Below are 22,006 nucleotides of genomic sequence, written 5' to 3' on the forward strand. Positions count from 1 at the left end.
GTGGCTCAGTCAGTCGAGCATCTGACTTCAGCTCAGGTCATGACCTCACAGTTTGTGGGTTTGAGCCCCATATTGGGCTCTGTGATGACAGCTCAGAGCCTGGAGCCTGCTTGGGATTCTGTGTCTTCCTCTCTGCCCCCCCACCACCACCACTTGCGTGTGTGCACGCTCTATCTTTCTCTCTCAATAAATAAACATTTTAAAAGAATTTTTAAAAAAAGAGTAGCATACTCTTCCAAATGAGTCAGCCAAGAGCCCCTCTTTTCTCTGTCTTTTTAAAATTCCTGTAATCTTTTTTTTATCAAAAAGGTAAATCAAACAATCAGGCAACATCATGCAGGAGGCTCTGAGTAACATTTGCAGCAGGAAATTATATCCAAATACATGTCCTTATAATTTGAAAATGATATGTATATTTGCAGGAATGAATGGAGGAGGGATAGTGTATTGCTTTCCTATCACTGCTGCAACAAATTATCACAAACTCAGACGCTTAAATCAATATAAATCTATTATGTTACACTTATGGAGGTTAGAGTTCCTATACAAGTCTACCAAACTAAAATCAAGGTGTTGACAGAGATTCATTCCCTCCAGAAGTTCTAGGGGAGCATTAATTTTCTTGCCTTTCCCAGCTTCTACAGGCTGTGATGGGATCTTCTTCTCTTCATATTTATATAGAGGGTGAATCTGTTCATATCTGCCAACAGATCCCAAATGGTTTCTGCCTTTTGTCTTTCAGATGCACCCTGTACCAATAGACGATTGATCAATTAACTTTCAAATGTCACTTAATAAAAAGAAACATAATAAAAGAGTAACAAAAAGAGGGGCGCCTGGGTGGCTTAGTCGGTTAAGCGTCCAACTTTCGCTTAGGTCATGATCTCGTGGTTCGTGGGTTCCAGCCCCGCGTCGGGCTCTGTGCTGACTGCCAGCTCAGAGCCTGGAGCCTGTTTTGGAGTCTGTGACTCCCTCTCTCTTTGACCCTTCCCTGCTCACGCTGTCTCTCTCTCTCTCTCTCTCCTAGAAATAAATAAAACATTTAAAAAAATTTAAAAAAAAAGAATTCACACATTAAAAAAAAAAAGAATAACAAAAAGAAATATATACTTGGAGAGAGAGAGAAACAATGGATTTCTAATGAAAATAGCTCTTCAGTCATACAAATATTCCTTTGAGGAATGTCATTTCAGAAACCATCCCCTCAAGATTGGGTAGAAACCTCTACTTAAATACAGTAAGACCTTCAATTACAGTAACTTGTTCTTTGAGTGTTCCTCAAGACAAGCAAACATTTCTCATAAATTTTAACTTGGTTAACAAGCGATGTCTTGCAATACGAGTAGTACATGATGCTGAACATCACATGATCACAACTGAGCCGATGATTTTCTCTCTTTCTTACTGTGGGATTGTGGGTGATCGTCTCCCATGCTCAGATGTTTGGTCTCAGGCCACAGTGTTTGGCAGAAATCAGCGATTTTTCAGAAGGTTGGAAGGTGTCCACAAGTGACGCTAGTGTATTTTTTGTCACTTCAAAGCACCTATGGACAGTCTGTGGCTTTTCCATACAAGAGGAAGCTTAGGAATGCTTTGCTTCATTCTAGGTGACACTGCCTGCAGATATAGACCCTTTCCTCTGTTGCCTTATTGCCAGTTACATTAAATACAGTATACGACAAGAGCTTATTATTATTATCTGAGCCAACAGATAGCAGTGATTCTGTTAGAGATAGTGAAAGACATCCTACACAATAATGTTCCTCTCTCGTCTCCCTCACCCCAGCCACAAAGATTTTCAAAGGTAAAAAGAGGTTAATTTTCCTTATATTTTTAATTTTCTTTATTATTTTATATTATATTACCGTATTGTAATCATTTTTATATGAATCCTTTTGGGTTGTGGAATGAATCATCAGAGTTTCCATTATTTCTTATGGGGAAATTTGCTTTGATATACAAGTGCTTTGGATTACAAGCATGTTTTTGGAATTACTTATGCTTGCAAACCAAGGTTTTACTGTACTAATATAATACTGTGATGGTCAAAAGCATCATCCATTTACACATGGACTAAAGCACTTCTACCACAACAATTCCCAAAAGGGGATTCATTAATTAGATTTGAGGAAGGAGAAAGGAATTGAAAATAACTATACTGCAATAAAAAATGACATTTGTCAAAACTTGCTTTGTCATCATATATATAAATAGCTTAGATACACGGCTAATTATGTTCACAAGTTGCTTTGAATACCAGTTGCAAGGGAATGGTAACATCTCCCTATTCTAAAGCTAGTTTACAGTTTCAGACCTAATTCCATATTTTCTGCTTCATGTCCTAGAAGCACAGCCACCAGGATTGATGACCTTGAAGTCCAGTCAAAATAAGTAACCCAGCTGAAGCACAGACAGAAAAAATTTTTTTAATTACATTCAAGACATGTGGTACACACTCAAAAGATCTAACATGTCTGTAATTGGAGTCTCATAATAAGAGAAACAACAGGGTTGAAGAAACGGTGACTAAAAAGTTGCCAAACCTGATGACAGACATCAACCTACAGATTCAATTCACTCTGTAAATCTTAAGCATGATAAAGATAACAAAATCATACCAAAGCACATCATAGTCAGAGTGTTTACAATTAAAGACAGAGAAAAACTTAGAAGCAACCATGGGGCGGTGGGGTTAAGACACACTACCTTCAAAGATACAACAAGACTGAGAGCTGACTTTTAACTAAAGCAATCAGAAAGTGGATGACATCTTCAATGTGCTGGGGGGGGGGGGGAACCCCTGTTATCCTAGAGTTTTACACCCAATGAAAATGCCATTCAAAAATTAAGATTAAATAAACAAGTTTTCAGGAAAAACAAAACTGAAGGGAACTACTGCTGTAAGAACTACACTATAAGAATTACTACACGAAATTCTTCAGGTTGATGGAAAATTAGCCCATTTTAGAAACACAGAATAGGAGGAAGGAATAAAGAATACCAGAATTGGTGAATGTGTAGAGAAACAGAAATAAGTACTAGCAGTTAATAATGACAATAATAATAATGTCTTGTGGGATTTACTGCATTTGGAAAAGTACATGATAATAGTACAGTGGGTATAAGGTAGTTTAAAATGGAGTTAAAGTATGATAAATTTCTTAATTTGGGGCAGAAATTAGAAAATTATTAACTTAAAGTAAGTTATCATAAGTCAAATACATATGCATTTTTTAACCTCTATGTCAAGGACAATCACTAAAGATAACACAAGTGTATAATTAAAATATAAAAGAAAAATACAATAAAATTAAAATATTCAACTTAAAGAAAGAGATAAAGGAAAACATTAGGAAACTGTATTAGTTAGGGTTCTCCAGAGAAACAGAATGAATAGAATGTGTGTACATATGTAGAAAGAGATTTTGTTTTAAGAAATTGGTTCATGCAATTATGAAGCCTGGCAAATCTAAAATCTACAGGGTAGGCCAGCAGGCTGGAGACCCAGAGAAAGCCAATGTCACAACTGCAGTCTGAAGACAATCTGCTGGCGGAATTCCTTCTTAGGTGAGGTCAAGTTTTGTTTTGAATAGACCTTCAACTGATTGAATGAGGCCACCCACATAATGGAGGGCATTCTGCTTTATTAAAAGTCCACCACTTTAAATGTTAATCTCATCCAAAAACACTCTCACAGAAACATCTAAAATAATATTTGACCAAATATCTGGGCATTGTGGCCCAGCCAAGCTTACCCATAAATTAACCATCATATGAACAAAGAATAGAGGGGGGAAATAGACAATAAACAGCAACATAGTAGACTGAAATCCAACTTCATCAGAATTTACTTTAAACATCAATAGTCTAAACATTCCAATTTAAAAGCAGATTATAAGATTGGATTAAAAAACACAAAGTTCAACTATATGCTGTTTATATAATAGATAAGCTTTAAAATTTTTTTAATGTTTTATTTATTTTTAAGAGAGAGAGAGACAGTGTGATCAGGGGAGGGGCAGAGGGAGAAGGATACACAGAATCTGAAGCAGGCTCCAGGCCCAGAGCTTCAGCACAGAACCCGATGCAGGGCTCAAACACACGAAACCATGAGATCATGACCTGAGCTGGAGTCGGATGCTTAACTGACTGAGCCACCCAGGAATCCCTTAAAATGTTTTTTAACGTTTATTCATTTTTGAGTGATAGAGACAGAACCTGAGTGGGGGAGGAGCAGAGAGTGAGGGAGACACAGAATCCAATGCAGGCTCCAGGCTCCAAGCTATCGGCACAGAGCTGGATGTGGGGCTTAAACTCATGAACCAATGAGATCATGACCTGAGCTGAAGTTGGACGATTAACAGACTAAGCCATCCAGTCGCCTCATAAAATAGATATGCTTTAAATATAACAACACAGAATGGTTGAAGAAAAAATGGGGGAAAAAATTGCCATGCAAACACCAACTGAAAGAAATGTGGTTTCGCTATGTTAATACCAGACACAGTATCTCCCTCTCTCTGCCCTTCCCCTGCTCATGCTGTCTCTTTCTCAAAAATATATAAAACATCAAAAGAAAACATTTTTTTTAAAAATCAAAGTAGATGTGAGTCAAGAAGTATCACATGAAATAAAGGTGAGATTTCATGATAAAAAGGAGTAATTCAACAGAAAAGTAAAAATCTTAAATTTGAGTACAAACTTTCACCAACTAAAAAGTAAATGCTGACAGGGGCGCCTGGGTGGCTTAGTCGGTTAAGCGTCCAACTTTCGCTTAGGTCATGATCTCGCGGTTCGTGGGTTCGAGCCCCGTGTCGGGCTCTGTGCTGACTGCCAGCTCAGAGCCTGGAGCCTGTTTCAGTCAGTGACTCCCTCTCTCTCTGACCCTTCCCTGCTCACGCTATCTCTCTCTCTCTCTCCTAGAAATAAATAAAAAACATTAAAAATTAAAAAAAAAAAGTAAATGCTGACAGAACTATACATGGAATTTAACACTCTTTTCTCAGTAACTTACAGAACAAGTAGAAAGTCCTAAGTCTAAAAATCTCAGTCAACATAGCCCTTGTTGCAAGGAGAGGACCGGTAAAGGAGCTGGGAATCTGACATGGCCTAAGAATCTTGGTACAGAATCTTCTCCAGAGTCCACTACAAAGGACCTGCTTACAGTCCTTCTCTCCTCCTGTGACCTTGCTGTCAAGCCATCACCTGGAGATGCAGGCATCTGAAGGCTTGACTGGGGATGACCAAAACTGTTGGAGGCCTGAGTTCCTCACTGACTACTGGGAGCAGGCCTCAGTTTCTTGCTGCAGAGGACTCTCCAAAGCACTGCTTGCTATGTTCTCATGACAGGGCAGCTGGTCTGCCCAAATGAATGATACAAGAGAAGGAGCTAGGAGGAAGTCATGGTGTCGTTTAGGACCTATTAACATCCCTCCACTTCTGCCATATTCCACTTAATGAAAGCTAGTCACTCAGTCTAGCCCACACTCAAGAGTAGGGAAATTTGCCACCATCCCTTCATTGAAAGAAACAGTTTGAAAGAATTTGTGGTCTAATTTGCTGCTCTCTGTTCAGGTTTTTTTCCCTAAAACAATGTTTCTAAAAGTTATATACCCCAGCACTGGGGATAGAAAGATAAACAAGAAAGGCAAAAATCTTATAGAACTTACTTTCTACTATGACAAGACAATAAATGAGTATAAAAACTAATAATTTTAGATAGTGATAAGTGCTACAGATAGAAAAGGGTAACAGTATCAGGGAAGGTAAATGAGGGAGTAATTTTTGACAGTGTGATTAGACAGGCCTCCTAAGGTATATTAACATAAATGAGATCATATACATTCTATTAGATAAACCAACTTTATCATTCAATACGGCTATTTGTCTTATCAGCTAGGGCTGCCATACAAAATACCACAGATTGGGGGTGCTTAAACAACATTTATTTCTCATAGTTCTGGAGGCTAGGAACTCCATCAAGGTACCAGTCGATTCAGTTCTGGCGAGCACTTACTTACTTCATGGCTTTAGTGTCCTCACATGGCAGAAGAGATGAGAGTTGGGTCTCTCTTCCTCTTAAGAACACTAATCCCATCATGGGAGTCCCACCTGTGAGACCTCATCTAAACCTAATCACCTCCCAAAGGTCCTACCTCCAAATACCATCACACTTAGGGTTAGGTCTTCAATATTTGAATTCTAGAGGGACAAATTTCAGGCTGTAGAAGTTATCTTTCATATCTATACACTAATAGTTTTCCTTTCTTTATGTGTTTATTTAAAAAAATTTTATTTCTTTATTTTGAGAGAGAGAGAGCAAGTGGAGTAGGGGTAGAGAGAAGGGGGAGAGAGAATCCCAAGCAGGCCCCGCACTGTCAGTGCAGAGCCCAAAGTGGGGCTTGAACTCACAAACCGCGAGATCATGACCTGAGCCGAAATCAGGAGTTGGATGCTTAAATCAACTGAGCCACCCACATGCCCCTCTATACATTAATATCTTTCCTTTAAAACTACATCCATCTTGATGAAAATTTGTTTTTTTCCCAATTGTAAAGAATACTATGATAAACACTCGTGTGTGTGTGTGTTTGTGTGTGTGTGTGTATAATATATCTATCTTTGCGTGCATGGGTAAATATTTCTGTAGGATAAGTGCCTACAAGTGAAACTACTTGGTCAAAGCACACATTTAAGTGTTTGATAACATCACTCCAGAAAGCTTGTAAAAATATACACCTTCGCAAAAAGGGGTAAACACTTTCTGTAGTGGCTGTCAGTATAAACATTTATATCAAAAGACTTTATATACAGTTGACTACCAAAGGGAGGTAGGGTGGGGAAACGACCCTTGGCACAGCTGAAAGTCCACATGACTTTTTAAAATAAATTGACTCCCAATGTTGACCAGAAGCCTTACTGATAACATAAACAGTTGATTAAACATATTTTGTATATGTGTTATACACTGTATCTTTACAACAAAGCTAGAGAAAAGAAAATGTTAAGGAAATCACAAGGAAGAGAAAATACACTTATAGTGCTGTACGATAGTTATTTCAAAAAATCCACATGGACCCATGCAGTGCAAACCCATGTTATTTAACTGGATATTTATTCTCTTAAAGTTAGTTGGGTCATTCTCACTCTTTTACCTGGTCAATTTGTTAACATTTAACATTGTCCATTACCCCCTCTTCCACAAATCACTTTCTTCACTTATCTCCTCAGGCTATACACTCTCCTGAGTATCCTTGTAACATACTACATTCCCCTTTTCAATCTTTATTCCTGGTCCCCCCTCATCTCCTTGAATTTGGCCATTCCCAAGGTCAAATGACACGCAACCTCATGGATTTGGATTTAAATACCGCATCTCCAATGGGATGTCTAAGAGGCATCCAAAAGCATCTAAAGCTGCATTCATAATCTTAACTCGAAAACCTCACCCTTCCAGTGCTACCTTATTTCAACTTTGTAAACTGCAACTCCATGTTTCCAGTTGTTCAAGCCAAATCCTTTTTTTCTTACATCCCAACTTCCTCTCTTCTTTGAGATTTCTGCTCAAGACAGATCCTGTCTCCCACTGCTGTTCCCTATACTCCTGGTTTGCCTCTTTTTTTTTAAATGCCATGTCTCAATATCTAAAATTACGGTGTTTCTTTAATTGATCATAGTCTCCTCTGCCAGAATATTAGCGGGAGGGTAGGAATTTAGCTGGTTCGCTGTGGTATCTTTGGCATCTAGAGCAGTTTTATGTTGCTGTTGGCATAGTGGTCACCCAATAGTTATTTCCTCAATAAATGAGTGAATGTACAGGTCATACATACAGAGATATAATTGAAAAGCAGGCTGATGGAGTGGCAAAGGCAATAAATGGAAAGATAAGGCACTGAGGATTGGGCCTTAGCCTAAGCACCCCTAAGATGTTTAGGCAACTTATCCTTCAAAGTTGATTTTCTTCACCTGTAAAATGGGGTTTATGCCATATTCCTCAGCAAATGAGACAGTTGATACAGTATTTCTTTGGATTGCAATACACAAGTTTCACTACCCGCAACACCTGGGAAAATATGCTTGAAGTCTCCTCTTAATTTCATCTACTCAGGTATAACACGATTTGAGCGTACATCTTCAGAGTCAGTACACTGTACCTTTAAAAGTCCACTTGTGCGAACTTTGAGAATAAAGGCAATTGCTAGGGAAAAAATCGCCAGTCTCTAATTCCACTATGGTAACAGCTACAAAACTATGTATATATGTTAACGATCATTAATTGCACACTTAAAACGGGTGAATTTTATGCGATGTAAACTACATCCCAATAAAACCGTTAATGAAGAAAAACCCCAAAATAATGAATCAAGTTCAGTAAGTAAGCTCTGCCATCGATTAGACATGGTTTACGAAAGAAACCCCGGTATTTGAGGTTTCTTTGCTGAGCAACCTATCTTCAGCACTGTACTGGGATAACTGAGCTGAAAGCAGTAAGAACCTAGCCGGGTTCCTCCAGCAACGAAAGCATCGTACCCCAAAGCTCGCGGTTACCAGTCCTCACGAGATGCCTCCCTCCTGGCCTGTTCCGCAACCAAAACCCCATCTCACTTCTGCAGAGTGGACGTCTGCGGGGAGGCAGTGTCCTCACCCCCAGACACACACACACACACACACACACACACACACACACACACGTGGGTCACTTGGAGTCTAGTTCAAGTAACGTCCGTCCTTCCCCAACCCCAGATCTGCGCGGGGGAGCTGACGACCCTTCCGGCACAGACCGACCCCGAGGTTCCCCCGGGCACTGGGGGCCACGCGGCGCTCCAGCTCAGGGTGGCTTCACACAGCGCGCAGGCCTTGACCTTGGCCGAGCAAGTGTCACCTGAGTTTTTAAAATGGTCCCGGGGTCTGCCCTGACGCTCCGACTGGGGAGCGTGGGCGCCACCAGAGCCTGCCCGCGCGGGAACTCCGCCAGAACTCCCCCGGGGGAAGCACCGCGCGCACAGCCGCGAATGCCCGGCCGCCAGCGGCCGCTCCCGCGCGCGCCAAACTCTTCTCCCGCGAGACCGCCCCTCGGTTGGGCTGGGCTGGAATCGCGAGGCCCGCCCCCTCCTCAGCGAGTTTCCCGCCCCACACGGAGGCGCGAACCGAAACGGCTCCTCCACCCTCCAATCATATCTGCCAACGAGTCCCCACCAAGGTCGTCTGCGTCTTTTTTGCCCACTTCCGCCTTCAGCGACGCTCGTCTACCGCCCCAAGTACGAGCGTCCGCGGTCCCCGCCCCGCACAGCGGCGCAGGCGCAGTAGTGCGGGTCCTCTGAACGGTAGCTCAGGACGGGCCGGGCTGCCGCGCGCAGCCGGGGAAACGATCCCCCACCGGCAGTTTCGCTGCATCCACTGTAGATCTTGAATGGGACTCCTGCCCAGGCACGTGGTTTCCGTAGCAGCAGCTGCACTTGACGCTAGCATGTGTCCCGCAGGCGAACGTTCAGAGTAGGGTGTTGAATGGTCCCTTTTTGCGGAAGGAGACACTGTAGTTAGCCTCGTGGGAAGATGTTGATCTCCCAACCTTTCACGCCGGAAAATGGCACTTTTCATTTGAGGGAACGGTCCCCAACAGAAAACCTGGCTATTCCTACTGGCTCCTGTCTTGGAGTCAACAACCTCCATTAATCTTACCTGAAAAATGTACCTGCTAGGGTAGTTGTATGATAGGGAAAAGACAGGATAAAATAGGCAGAGACGGAAAGGTCAGGACCTGAGGTCCCAGGGTGGGGAAAAAATGGAAGTTTGGAGCAATGCTGGGAGTATCTGACCTCAGCAAACTCCCTCGGGCATAAGGTTCCTCTTGAGAATGTAACAGACACCACCTACTACCCCTCAGGATTCCCTCAGGAATTAGATAAAAAACCTAACTAAAGAGACTTAACTAAAAATTAGTAGACCATAAAACATACGACGGGCAAGGAATGGTACGGCCATAGACATACAATGGATATGAGCCAATCAGGAATGGACAACCCAGCGCCTAGAGCTATCAAGCCCATAAGGGTAGAACCTGAGAAGGAAGGGGGGGGCGCTAGGGAAGGAGGGGGCTGACCAGAACCTTACAAAACAAAGGTCCTTGCCTATAGTCTGGGGGCGCTCACTTTGGAATGCTCCCTCTGTGTAGAGAGAGCTTTCGCACTATTCTTCCTTTCAGATCTTATACTCTAATAAACTTTTCTCTGTTGCTCACTTTGCGTCCACCTCTTCATTTTTCAAAGCAGCGAGACAACGAATCCTGCGTTTTGAAGTAAAAAAAATCCTGCAGCAATTGGGACTGCCTGAAACCCCAGAGTCACAAGTCAGAAATGCAGGCCACATTTCCTAATTTTGAGGTTAATTTTAAATTTTTTCGTTCAACCCAAGACTTGACCAAGGGTTACAAGGCTGGTTAATAGCAGATATTCAGTAAGAACTTTATCCTTCCAGGCCACTGCTTTCCTCACTGTTAGAGTTTTACTGCATGCTAAGTGGAGCTCCATAAATTTACCATTTCTTCTCAAACTCGTGCTGTCCTCCATTTGTCACAACCGCAGTCTTAGACCTAGAGTCACTTTCTAGTTTGGCCCCTAAGAAAATTCATCATTCCAGTTGACCTCTCCCTGTCCCACAAACGAAGGAGATCGGATTGCTTGACTAGTGGATCTGGTTGTCACTGTTAACTCTACTTTTGGTCATTTGGGCAGTTTCTAGTTTGGGGCAATTACGAACAATGCTGCCATGAATAATTTTGTAAATGTCTTTTAGTGTGAAGGTAGGTATATATGTAGGAGTAGAATTGCCCGTTTATAAGGCATACATGTATTCAATCTGGGTAGATAAACTATAGTAGGCATTATCATGGCTGCCCCAAAATGCCTATGTCCTGATCCCTGGAACCTGTGAGTATTTTAGGCTACCTGGCAAAAGGGAATTAAGGTGCTAATCAGCTGAATTTAAAAGAATTAGTCTGGATTGTCCAGGTGTGTCCAGTGTAATCACAAAAGTACTTAAAAAGGGGAGGAGGAGAAGAGGAGGAGGAGAACAGGAGACCTGGTAGTGTGAGGAAGACTGGAGGGCCTGATGCCCCTGGTTTTGAAGGTGGAGGAAGGTAGCAATAAGCCAAGAGCTGGGTGTCTTCTAGAACTTGGGGAAGGCAAGGAAATGGATTTCCGCTCCTCCAGAAGTGACATGCAGCCCTGTTAACACCTGATGAGACTTCCAGAAAGGTAGTCCAATAAAGACTGTTCCAGCCACAAAGTTTGGACGATTTGTTACAGCAACAACAGGAAACAAATACATTGTCACAACTGCTTCCCAAAGCACTTAAGGTGCTCTGAAAACATATCCGGGCTTCAGCCCTACACCTCACTAACTGAACTGGAATCTCAGGATAGTCCTGGGTGTGGAGTGGGAGGGGGGATTAAGTTCATTAGATAATTCTGATACATCTCGAAAGTTGAGAACTGCTTATCTGAACGACTTATCTAAACCCAGTTCTCATCATTGAAGAATGTGGTAGTGATTTGACCACAGGACTGAAAGCAGTTCTCATAAAGACAGTTCCAGATACTAGAAGTCCCTCTCCCTTTTCTTTTCTGCTCAAGAATTAGCATAGCTAAAAAAAAAAAAAAAAAGGAATTAGCAAAGCTAGGGGCCACAGGGGCCCAATGAGTCCACCAAGGGGAAGCCTTTTAAGCTCCCAGGGACTTTTTAATTTTTAAAAATTTTTAATGTTTAGTTTTGAGAGAGAAACACAGTGTGATTGGGGAGGAGCAGAGAAAGAAGGAGACACAGAATCTGAAGCAGGCTCCAGGCTCTGAGCTTTCAGCACAGAACCTGACGTGGGGCCTGAACCCATGAGCCGTGAGATCATAACCTGAGCCAATCAGATGCTTAACCGACTGAGCCACCCAGGTGCCCCCTAGGAATTTCAGACGTCGAAAAAAGTTGCCTGTGCACAAGAACTGATATCACCGAGTTCATTAGGATCTGTTGTGACTGGACATTTTTTGTTAACTAATAGAATTAGAAGATCATGTGATGTTGGAGTAGGACTCACCTTCATGCCTTTAGGATGCTGGTTCCATTGTAGTTATAATTATGTAAAGCTAAGAATCCAGGAAAGAATTGCCAGAGAAGGAATTAAAAATATGATTTTACATGAAAGTACCCACCATTTTCCTGAAATAAAAACCAGTGACAACAGCAGCAAGTAAGCAGTCTTAAGCCCAGAAAGCCCACATGCAACTCACTGAAGTCAGTGTGAACAAAGCTGAGGTCAACTAGGAGCACGTGGCTGGCTCAGTTGGTTGAGCATCCAACTTCAGCTCAAGATATGACCTCATGGTTTGTGAGTGTGAGTTCAAGCCCCACATCAGACTCACTGTCAGCCCAGAATCTGCTTCGGACCCTCTATACCCCTCTCTCTCTGCCCCTTATCCACTTATGCTCTCTCTCTCAAAAATAAATAATAAACCTTAAAAAAAAAAAAGCTGAGGCCAACTATATTAAACATCATATGTACCATAGGCTTTCAATCAAGTACAGTACATGTAAAGTAAACAAAAAAAAGATTAGGGGCACCTGGGTGGTTCAGTTGGTTAAGTGCCTGACTTCCTTTCAGGTAATGATCTCACAGTTTATGAGTTCAAGCCCCAAGCTGGGCTGTGGGCTGAGTGCTCAGAGTCTGGAGCCTGCTTCAGATTCTCTCTCCCTCTCTCTCTGCCTGCCCCCCCCCCACTCTCTCTCTCTCAAAAATAAATGAACATTAAAATTTAATTAATTAATATAGCTAACCTTTTACACTGCTCCATGGCTGAACAATCAGTTCCTACTGACACAATTCATAAAGAAGCATTAAGACTAAGAGCTCTTTGGGGCGCCTGGGTGGCTTAGTCGGTTAAGCATCCGACTTTCGCTTAGGTCATGATCTCGCGGTTCGTGGGTTCAGGCCCCGCGTCGGGCTCTGTGCTGACTGCCAGCTCAGAGCCTGGAGCCAATTTCGGAGTCTGTATCTCCCTCTCTCTCTGACCCTCCCCTGCTCACGCTGTCTCTCTCTCTCTCTCTCTCTCCTAGAAATAAATAAAACATTAAAAAAAAAAGACTAAGAGCTCTTTGTATTTATAGATCTTTCTTTAATGCTGCATGAAGTGGCTCCTCCAAATACTGCCACACCTTGGCACCTTTACTTTCATGGAAAGCTTGACTCTAGGAACTGGTAGTATTTGCAATTCCCCAGAAAAGGGGAGCTCTGGACAGCAGGGGGCAGCCTGTGACAGCCTGCCTGGCTCCTGAGGTAGTGCAGTCCTCCCAGCCCCGCATGCTGAGGCTGCAGCAGGTGGCTGCCCTTGGGCCATGGCCCTGGGGAATCCTGAACAAGAAGGTGGTTGTTCTAGCTTCACCAGGTTGGGCTGCAGGTGGAAGCTCTGGACAGGGTGTCCCTGCCTTTCCTGTTTTGCCAGGGCCAAGGGGCAGAGAGAGAGACGGAGACACAGAATCTGAAGCAGGCTCCAGGCTCTGAGCTGTCAGCACAGAGCCTGACAAGGGGCTCAAACTCAAGAACCATGAGATCATGACCTGAGCCAAAGTCGGGTGCTCAACTGACTGAGCCACCCAGGCAGCCCTTAATTACTTTTTTACCACTAAATGCTTCATATCTGATTTTCACACTCACAGTAAGTCAAAAATAGACAGACAGATTCAAAGTATAGAACACAACTGTACCTGGATATGCAAGGGGGTGTACCCAGTAAATTGTTCACTCTAGAAACAGGCTGTTAACCCCAAATATATATATTACCACTAAGAACACAAGCTCTGATTAATGTTCTGTTTAAAATACAATAATAGGGGTGCCTGGGTGGCTTAGTCGGTTAAGCGTCCGACTTTCGCTTAGGTCATGATCTCGCCATTCGTGGGTTCGAGCCCCGCGTCGGGCTCTGTGCTGCCAGCTCAGAGCCTGGAGCCTGTTCCAGAGTCTGTGACTCCCTCTCTCTCTGACCCTCCCCTGCTTACGCTGTCTCTCGCTCTCTCTCCTAGAAATAAATAAAACATTAAAAAAAATTTAAAGTACAATAATAAATATAATTAGATATTGTATATTGCAAGTAACAATCTAGACGAGACCATAAATAAATGTATAGAACAAGGCAATGACAAAAGTTAAATGCCAAATATCAAAGAAGAGAATTTTTCAAGTGAAAAATTCCCAATGCATTTTATTCATAACGTAACCACATTCAAGATGCTGGAGGAGATGTCCATATCTACGGCAGCAATGAAAAGACAGAACTTTTTTATTCATTATCCTGTCCAGTCTCAGAGTGAGAAATGATCTTTGATTTGTCAGATGCTTCATAATCTTGTATAATAAGCCTTAGGTGATTGATGATTTCCTTGTCTGCAGTTCTCATGTTAAATCCCAACATCTTCATAATAATTTCTCGAAAATCAGTAAGCTACAATAAACCACCAAAAACGTCAAGACATATTATCAGTTTGGGTCACCAAATATTACATACAATGAAACTGGTATCAGAAATATAGTCTCATATTAAACATTTCTCTATGAAATGTAACATTCTACATTCAAATTGTATTTTTAAGATAGAAAAATAGCCTCTTTTGGGGTGACTGGGTGGCTCAGTGAGTTACGTGTTCGACTTTGGCACCCCATGATCTTACTCTGGCACAGATCATGATCTCACAGTTTGAGTTCAAGCCCCACATGGGGCTCTTCACTCTCAGCACAGAGTCCACTATGGATCCTCTGTCTCCCTCTCTCTCTGCTCCTCCTCTACTCTCTCTCTCAAAAATAAATAAAAACATGAAAGAAAGAAAGAAAGAAAGAAAGAAAGGTCTCTTCTTTACAAAAACTCTTTTTTTTAAATGTCCTTTTCATTTTAAAATTTTGATTTTGATTTTTCAGTAGTCTTCACGCCCAGCACAGAGCCCAACATGAGCCTTGAATTCATGACCCTGAGGTCAAGAGTTGGGTGCTTAACTGACTGAGCCACCCAGGCACTCCTAAGATTTTATTTTTACACTTCATAGACTAAACCTAATTTTATTGCTGCTTTTCATCCCTAAGGTAATTCCTTTATGGATTTCAGACTTGTTGTATGGTAATACTAGTCCCCTAAACCCATCTCTCTCCACCCCTCCTCCCTGATAAGGAAAGCAGCTCTAACCACCCATAAATCACGAGCCCAGGCTGGGGGACGCAGCTGGCTTCCAGGGGCGGCCCAGAAATAGGCCAATGCGCAAATGAGGAAATACTGAGAAGTCTAAGACCTGGTGGGTCAGAACACTGGCAAGTGAGAGGGAAAAGAAAGGGTCCTGAAACACATTAACTGAAAATGGCAGTTGTGAAGGACAAGGTTTCTGAGGGGAGAGAGAGATACCTGGAAAGGTAAGGTGCTCCTTGGAGGTTTAGAGATAAAGGAAAAGAAAAAAGCAAACAATGGAAAGGGAGTGATTTCTATAAACAAGATTGTACTGCAAAATCAGACATCACATAAACCCCCACTTTTAGTGGAAACTGCACTTACTGTACCAACACAAGAGGGTAGCATTGAGTTAGGAAACCAAGTGAGTAAACCCTGCCCTGTAACCTACCTAAAGTAGAAACCCCTGAATTGAGAGGGCAGGACAATTAAAAGGATTTTAAAGTGAAGTGATAAATGGCAAATAACATCCATTCGAATTTCTTTTCTTATTAAAATTTTTTTAATATTTATTTATTTTCGAGAGAGAAGAGAGAGAGAGAGATAGGGCACAAGTAGGGTAGGGATAGAGAGAGAGGGAAACAGAATCCAAAGCAGGCTCCAGGCTCCAAGCTGTCAGCACAGGGCCCAACGTGGGGCTCAAATCCATGAACTGTGAGATCATGACCTGGGCCGAAGTCGGATGCTTAATCGACTGAGCCACCAAGGCGCTCCCATCCAAATTTCTTTAAGAAGAAAATAGCCTCATCCAAATTAGTCAGGTGATGAAAATAGTCCCCACAGAGAACTGCCATGAAGCAAAAGAAACATGTCTGACACAATACCCTATATGGGTACCAAACAAGGATTTGCAGACATGGGGGGGGGGGGGGCGTCGGTGCTGGGAACACCTTTATTGTGAATCAAATAGTATTCAGAATACAAATGGACAAAAAAAGATATCCGAGATGCCTCATAGGTAAGGAAGATGTGATGGCTAAACTCAGGCAAGAACAAGGAAAGTCATTTCAGAGATAAAGGAGTAAGCTACAGAGCACCCGAAGTAGAAGAAATCTGACTGAAAATATAATAAGGAATATTGAAAAGAATAAAAACAAGAGTATAAATAAGCAGAAGCTTAAAAAGAGAAAGAAACAAAATAATGTCATGATTTTATGTTTTAAGAATTCCTGGGGCGCCTGGGTGGCTCAGTAGGTTAAACGTCCAACTTCGGCTCAGGTCATGATCTCATGGGTCATGGGCTCAAGCCCCATGTCAGGCTCTGTGATGACAGCTAGCTCAGAGACTGGATCCCCCTTCGGATTCTGTATCCCCCTCTCTCTCTGACCCTCCCCTGCTCATGCTGCCTCTCTCTGTCTCCCTCTCTCTCTCTCTCTCTCTCTCTCAGAAGTAAATAAAAAATTTAAAAAAAAAAGAATTTCTTAGGTAATCTGCTAAAGTTACACATTTCTTAAGCAACTAGTAATGGACATGTGGCCTATAATTCCACCATAGCCCCAGTTATTATCAGTTAGCCTTTAAAAAATTCTCCTAAATCATCTGCTCTGTAAATGCAGTGGAAATCTAAGCAAATTTAGAAGCACTACCCTCTTTTCCTAGAAAGTGACTCAGCCCCAGACACAAGGGTTCCCCTGAACTTCCAATCTCTCACATCTTCTTCCTCCTTGTCACTGGTTTATCAGAGGATGCGTATGCAAACCTAACCTAAGGTAATCATATATCCCGTCCTTTGCCACCGAGGATTTACCAGGAATAAGCATTTGATCTAAGCTTTAAAACACTTTCTTGGGATTCTCTCTCATGTCACAGAATCTCTACATATGAAACAAGCTGACGTACACAGCGATGCCAAGCAGAGATGGTGAGAAGAGCTGTGTGAGGCTCCAGGTGCTGATCTTGGTGCCCTCTCAGAGGTCTGGCTGTTTAACTCACCTTTGATTCCATAAGCCAACAACTTCCTTTTGGTTTGGCTTAGATAGAGTCGAAGTTGAGATAGGTGTTGATCACTTCGACTCAAAGAATCTTACTGTACCAATAAATAACACAAACCTCTTGTGGTCCCGATACTTTATCAAGCGTTCTCTTTGCTGTGCCGAGCTCCAGAGTGACAGCATCTAACATCTGATGGGCTTTCTCTTTCTCTCCTCTGGCCTCTTTCTTGGCAGAGTCTGCTGCAGTTTTCAAGTTGTCTGTTTTCACACCTGCCTTTCCTTGTGTTGCTTCAACTTTCGTTAAAGATTGCCTGAGCTTTTCAATTGTTTTGTCCTGTAAGGATATAAGGGTGAGGGAAGGGAGATGGCTGTGGTTAGATCTTTTCTAAATAATAGACCAGGTGCATGGTATAACCCATGCTTCTTATCCTTCTTCTTCTTCTTCTTTTCTTTTTTTTTTTTTTTTTTGACCTGGTATATGGAGAAGAAAGAAAATTCCATAATTTATGAGTTAAGAGGACATTTCTCAACCATCAAACTCATCAATAGCCAACAGTCACTGAGCACCTTTTTAGGCACTTGGGACTTAAAGAGGTTTAAAGAGTATTCCATGTCCTCAAAAGTCTTAACAGCCTCTGCTAACCAAATTCAGAAATACAGAAAATAACTGGCTTCGCGGTAAGATAAATATTATAATAAAATGGCAGAAACCACATTGATTCATAAGTATTTAGCGCACCTTTGGTTTAAGGCATAAAATGTATGCTTGAAATACTACAAGTGAAGCTTGGTATGGAGAAGATCCAAAGAGGAGCCCCCAAAATGAATAAAACTTTTAACTGTTACCCCAGTAAGAAAGACCAAAACAAAACTAAAAAAGCAAGGGCTCTAGAATCCTAACATTTAGATCATCAGTTACTTTCAAGAAGTACGGAAGAGAATACAGTATGGCTTCGTGGAGTTGATAATGCTCTCGTTTTTAAGATAAGTGGTAGATTTGCATGCAACTAATTTTATTATCCAATATGTTTTAATATTATATATACCCTTATGCATGTACATAAAATAGCTTTAATGTTATTTTTTTTACTTCAATGAGAAACATGCAGCTAAAATAGTAACAAGACCAGGGGAGCCTAGGTGGCTCAGTCGGTTAACCATCTGACTTCAGCTCAGGCCATGATCTCATGGTTTGTGGGTTTGAGCCATGTCAGGATCCGTGCTGACAGCCAGCTCAGAGCCTGGAGGCTGTTTCCGATTCTGTGTCTCCCTCTCTCTCTGACCCTCCCCTGTTCACACTCTCTGTCTCTCTCTCTCTCTCACAAATAAATAAAACATTAAAAATTTTTTTTAAAAAAATCAAATAAAATAGTAACAAGACCAAAGCTTAAGTGAATATTTGAAAGCTTACTTCCTTGACTTACCTTCAGGACATTTACTCTTGTCAGTTGAGTTTTCATACTTTTATTTGACAATTTCAAATCACTCAGCTGTTTCTGAAGTTTCTGAATTTTCTCCTCTAATCTTTGAGTAGTAGCAATCTGCAAATTCTGCTGAATATTCAATAGTGTTTGTTGCTCATTGTCTTTCTCGAGCTGTTTGGCCATCTTGCCATGTGCTGCTATCCATGAATTCTTAGTCCCAGAGTTTTCCTTTGCAGAAATCAACAGTATTGAAATAAAAGTTGTGCTTCTGGGTGGTATTCCACACTAGCATACCAGATCTACTCTAGGCTAATAAACTACAGACAGTAATACTTACATAAGTAAATATTTTTTCACCAGAAATATGCATTATCAAAATAATCTGGAAAACTGAGTATGACAATAATACGGACGGCTCAGTGCTGAGAAGGGCACAGTTACGTAGACAACTTCATAAACATCAGATCGTAACAGATTAGGTCAACTTTTTAAGGAATGTATTATAAGGAAATATTTAATAAAGATTCAAACACAAACATATTCTTTACATGACTTATAACATGAAAAAGTAGAAACAGTGCAAATACCAAAAAAAGTACATATTATTGATTACACATTCCCTAGAAGTCAAGCTTCAAAAATATTTACTAAGAGAAAATACTAATGATACAACTAAATGAAGGAAGGAGGATTAAGAAAAACTATCCCTATTAATTATGTTAACATATGTGTGGAAAAATATTCTTCTTAAGTATTTATTTGTTTATTTTGAGAGAGACAGACAGAACATGAGTAGGGGAGGGGCATAGAGGGAGGGAAAGAGAGAATCCCAAGCAGGTTCCATGCTGTCAGCTCAGAGCCAGATATGGAGCTCGATCTCACAAATTGCAAGATCATGACCTGAGCTGAAATCAAGAGCCAGATGCTTAATTGACTGAGCCACTTGGATGCCGCTCTATGGAAAAATATTAGAAAGAATTACACCTATTTAATAACACTGGTTATCTTACAGTGATAGGATTACTGGTGATTTTAATTATATTCTTTCTAATAATCTGCACTTTATAAAGTTGCTACCAGAAAAAAAGAAATGATGCAAATTTAATAAAAATATCATATATTTTCACTATATATAAATCAAAAGCTAATACAATTTGAATTTAAAAAAAAAAAAAAACTACACTGTCTTTTATGCCCCAAGCAAGCCTGGTTAAAGAGAAAAGAGAGAAAGTAAAAATACATAACATTAGGAAAGAGAAATACACAGAATGCATAGATATAGAAAATATGAAAATAATTCTAAAAGAATATTTTAAAATTCAGTGGCAGTAAATAGAAAATCTAAAAGAAATACATTATTTTATAGAAAACAATAATATGCAATCATGATCAAAAAACTCTAGTAAAGTGTTGCCTAGACCTGGGTGGTCAGTAAAGTATCTGACTCTTGGTTTTGGCTCAGGTCATGGTCTCACGGATCATGGGTTTGAGCCCTTCGTCAGTCTCCATGTTTAGACTGCAGAGCCTGTTTGGAATTCTCTCCCTCTCCCTCTCCCTGTTTCCCTTCAAATAAATAAATGAATAATATAATAAAATAAATAAATAAATTATACTTGGAGAATTAACATACTTTTTCAGAATCAAGGATAAAAAATTCAAAGATACTGACAATTAAAACCATATGAATAATATGTTTGAGCATTAGCTATCTATGGAACTTTATACCCAGCAAACAGAGAACACATTTTTTAAGAAAATTTTTAATCTTTATTTATTTTTGAGAAGAGGAGAGAGACAGAATGCAAGTAGGAGAGGAACAAATAGAGGGAGACACAGAATCCAAAGCAGGCTCCAGGCTCTGCACTGTCAGCACAGAGCCCAACGCAGGGCTTGAACTCACGAAACATGTGTTCCCGACCCGAGCTAAAGTCAGATGCTTAACCGACTGAGCCACTTGGGTGCCCCAAGAACACATTCTTTATAAGCACACATGGAATAGCTACCAAAATCAACAAGGTATTAAGCCATGTAAGAAGTCTCAATAAATTCTCTAGGATCATATACTTCCAACATATTGTAATAAAATACAAAATTTTTAAATGCCTTACATCTGGAAACCTAAAAATGTATTACTATGTTTAAAATGAAAAGTAAGGAAAACAGTATATGTCAATATTTGTGGAACAAAGCTAAAGTACCTCTTGACAGAAAAATAGTTTAAATAAGTGCATTCATCAGGATATTTGAAAGGTTAAACATAAACCAGGTACTCTTATTCTTTCTCTTCTTATTCTTCCTTTCCTTTCTTTTCCTCTCTGTACAATACAGTCCTCATGCCAGCAGATGGGCAGAACAAGGTAGGTGCCAGAATGAGAAGAGAAAAGCTGTGACCCAAGCAGGAAGACAAAAGGGGACACAGAGGAGGTGCCCTGCAGAGTGGCTCAGAGCCTGACCAGTGTGAGAGGAGAGCCCGGGTGGAGAGGTGACCTGCGATGGAGTGTAAGAGGCTGAACAAGATGAGGAAGACGTGCACACGGTTTTGGAAATTAACAAGAATCAATAGGAACCCAAATAAGAAAATGGGTAAAGGAAACAACTAGGCAAAGACTAAAAAAACAAAAGACTAAAAAAAATAAATGTTCCAACTCACTAATTAGAGAAATGCAAATTAAATTAGCAATCACTTTATACCCGCCAAAATGGGAAAAATTAGGAAGCTGGTTAATGCCAAGAAATGACAAGAATGTGGAGATTCAAGAACATTCATGTATCTCTGGTGGAACTATCATTCTGTGAAAGCCAACTGGCAGTACTTAATCAGATTAAGCATACATCTACCCAATGAACCACTAATTCCAATCTTGAGCAGACACCCGTATGAAATTCTCTCACAGGTCCTTAAGGGGACTTGTACAAGGATGCTGATGGGCAGTGTTTGTGGTGGCAGAAAGACAGAGGTAACCAGGGTACTCTTCACTGAGGAATGGACCGGCAAATCATGGCAGATATGCACACCATAGAACTCCATGCAGTAGACAAAAGCAATGAACTAGATGAGCAAATAGCAATACTATGTGGATCTTTTTTTCTAAAATTTTTTTTACATTTATTTATTTTTGAGAGGCAGAGACAGAGCACAAGTAGGGGAGAGGCAGAGAGAGAGAGGACACAGAATCCGAAACAGACTCCAGGCTCCAAGCTGTCAGCACAGAGCCCAATGCCAGGCTCCGACTCACAAACGGTGAGATCATGACCTGAGCCGAAGTCAGATATTTAACTGACTGAGCCACCCAGGTGCCCCTATGTGGATCTTAAAAATACAATGCTGACGGCACCTGGGTGGTTTAGTCGTTTAAGCGTCCACTCTTGATTTGAGCTCAGGTCATGATCTCACGGTTTG

The 22,006-nt window shown here is 41.1% G+C and overlaps 1 protein-coding gene and 1 long non-coding RNA gene across 5 annotated transcripts in view; both read right to left on the reverse strand.

The window, feature by feature from the left end:
* Positions 1-493: 493 nt before the first annotated feature.
* On the reverse strand, positions 494-8,631 carry LOC120238413. The gene is made up of 2 exons (XR_005530221.1): positions 8,530-8,631; positions 494-749 (listed from the first exon to the last, which is right to left on the reverse strand). It is a non-coding gene; the product is annotated as an uncharacterized LOC120238413 (long non-coding RNA).
* A 5,556-nt stretch (positions 8,632-14,187) lies between these two features.
* The window catches only part of LOC120238419 (coiled-coil domain-containing protein 170-like), a 38,227-nt gene continuing 30,408 nt past the window's right edge, over positions 14,188-22,006 (reverse strand). For 2 of the 4 annotated variants that reach the window (XM_039242133.1, XM_039242131.1), the window contains 3 exons: positions 18,607-18,846; positions 17,301-17,516; positions 14,188-14,483 (listed from right to left, as the gene is read on the reverse strand). In XM_039242133.1, the coding sequence (XP_039098064.1) occupies positions 14,322-14,483; positions 17,301-17,516; positions 18,607-18,846 (618 nt within the window). In that variant the 3' untranslated portion in view covers positions 14,188-14,321. The remainder of the gene's footprint in view (positions 14,484-17,300; positions 17,517-18,606; positions 18,847-22,006) is intronic. The other 2 variants (XM_039242135.1, XM_039242132.1) reach the window with 1 other exon arrangement.

Source organism: Hyaena hyaena, unplaced genomic scaffold (genome assembly GCF_003009895.1).
Source record: "Hyaena hyaena isolate Hyena2069 unplaced genomic scaffold, ASM300989v1 scaffold_208, whole genome shotgun sequence".
NCBI lineage: Eukaryota > Metazoa > Chordata > Mammalia > Carnivora > Hyaenidae > Hyaena > Hyaena hyaena.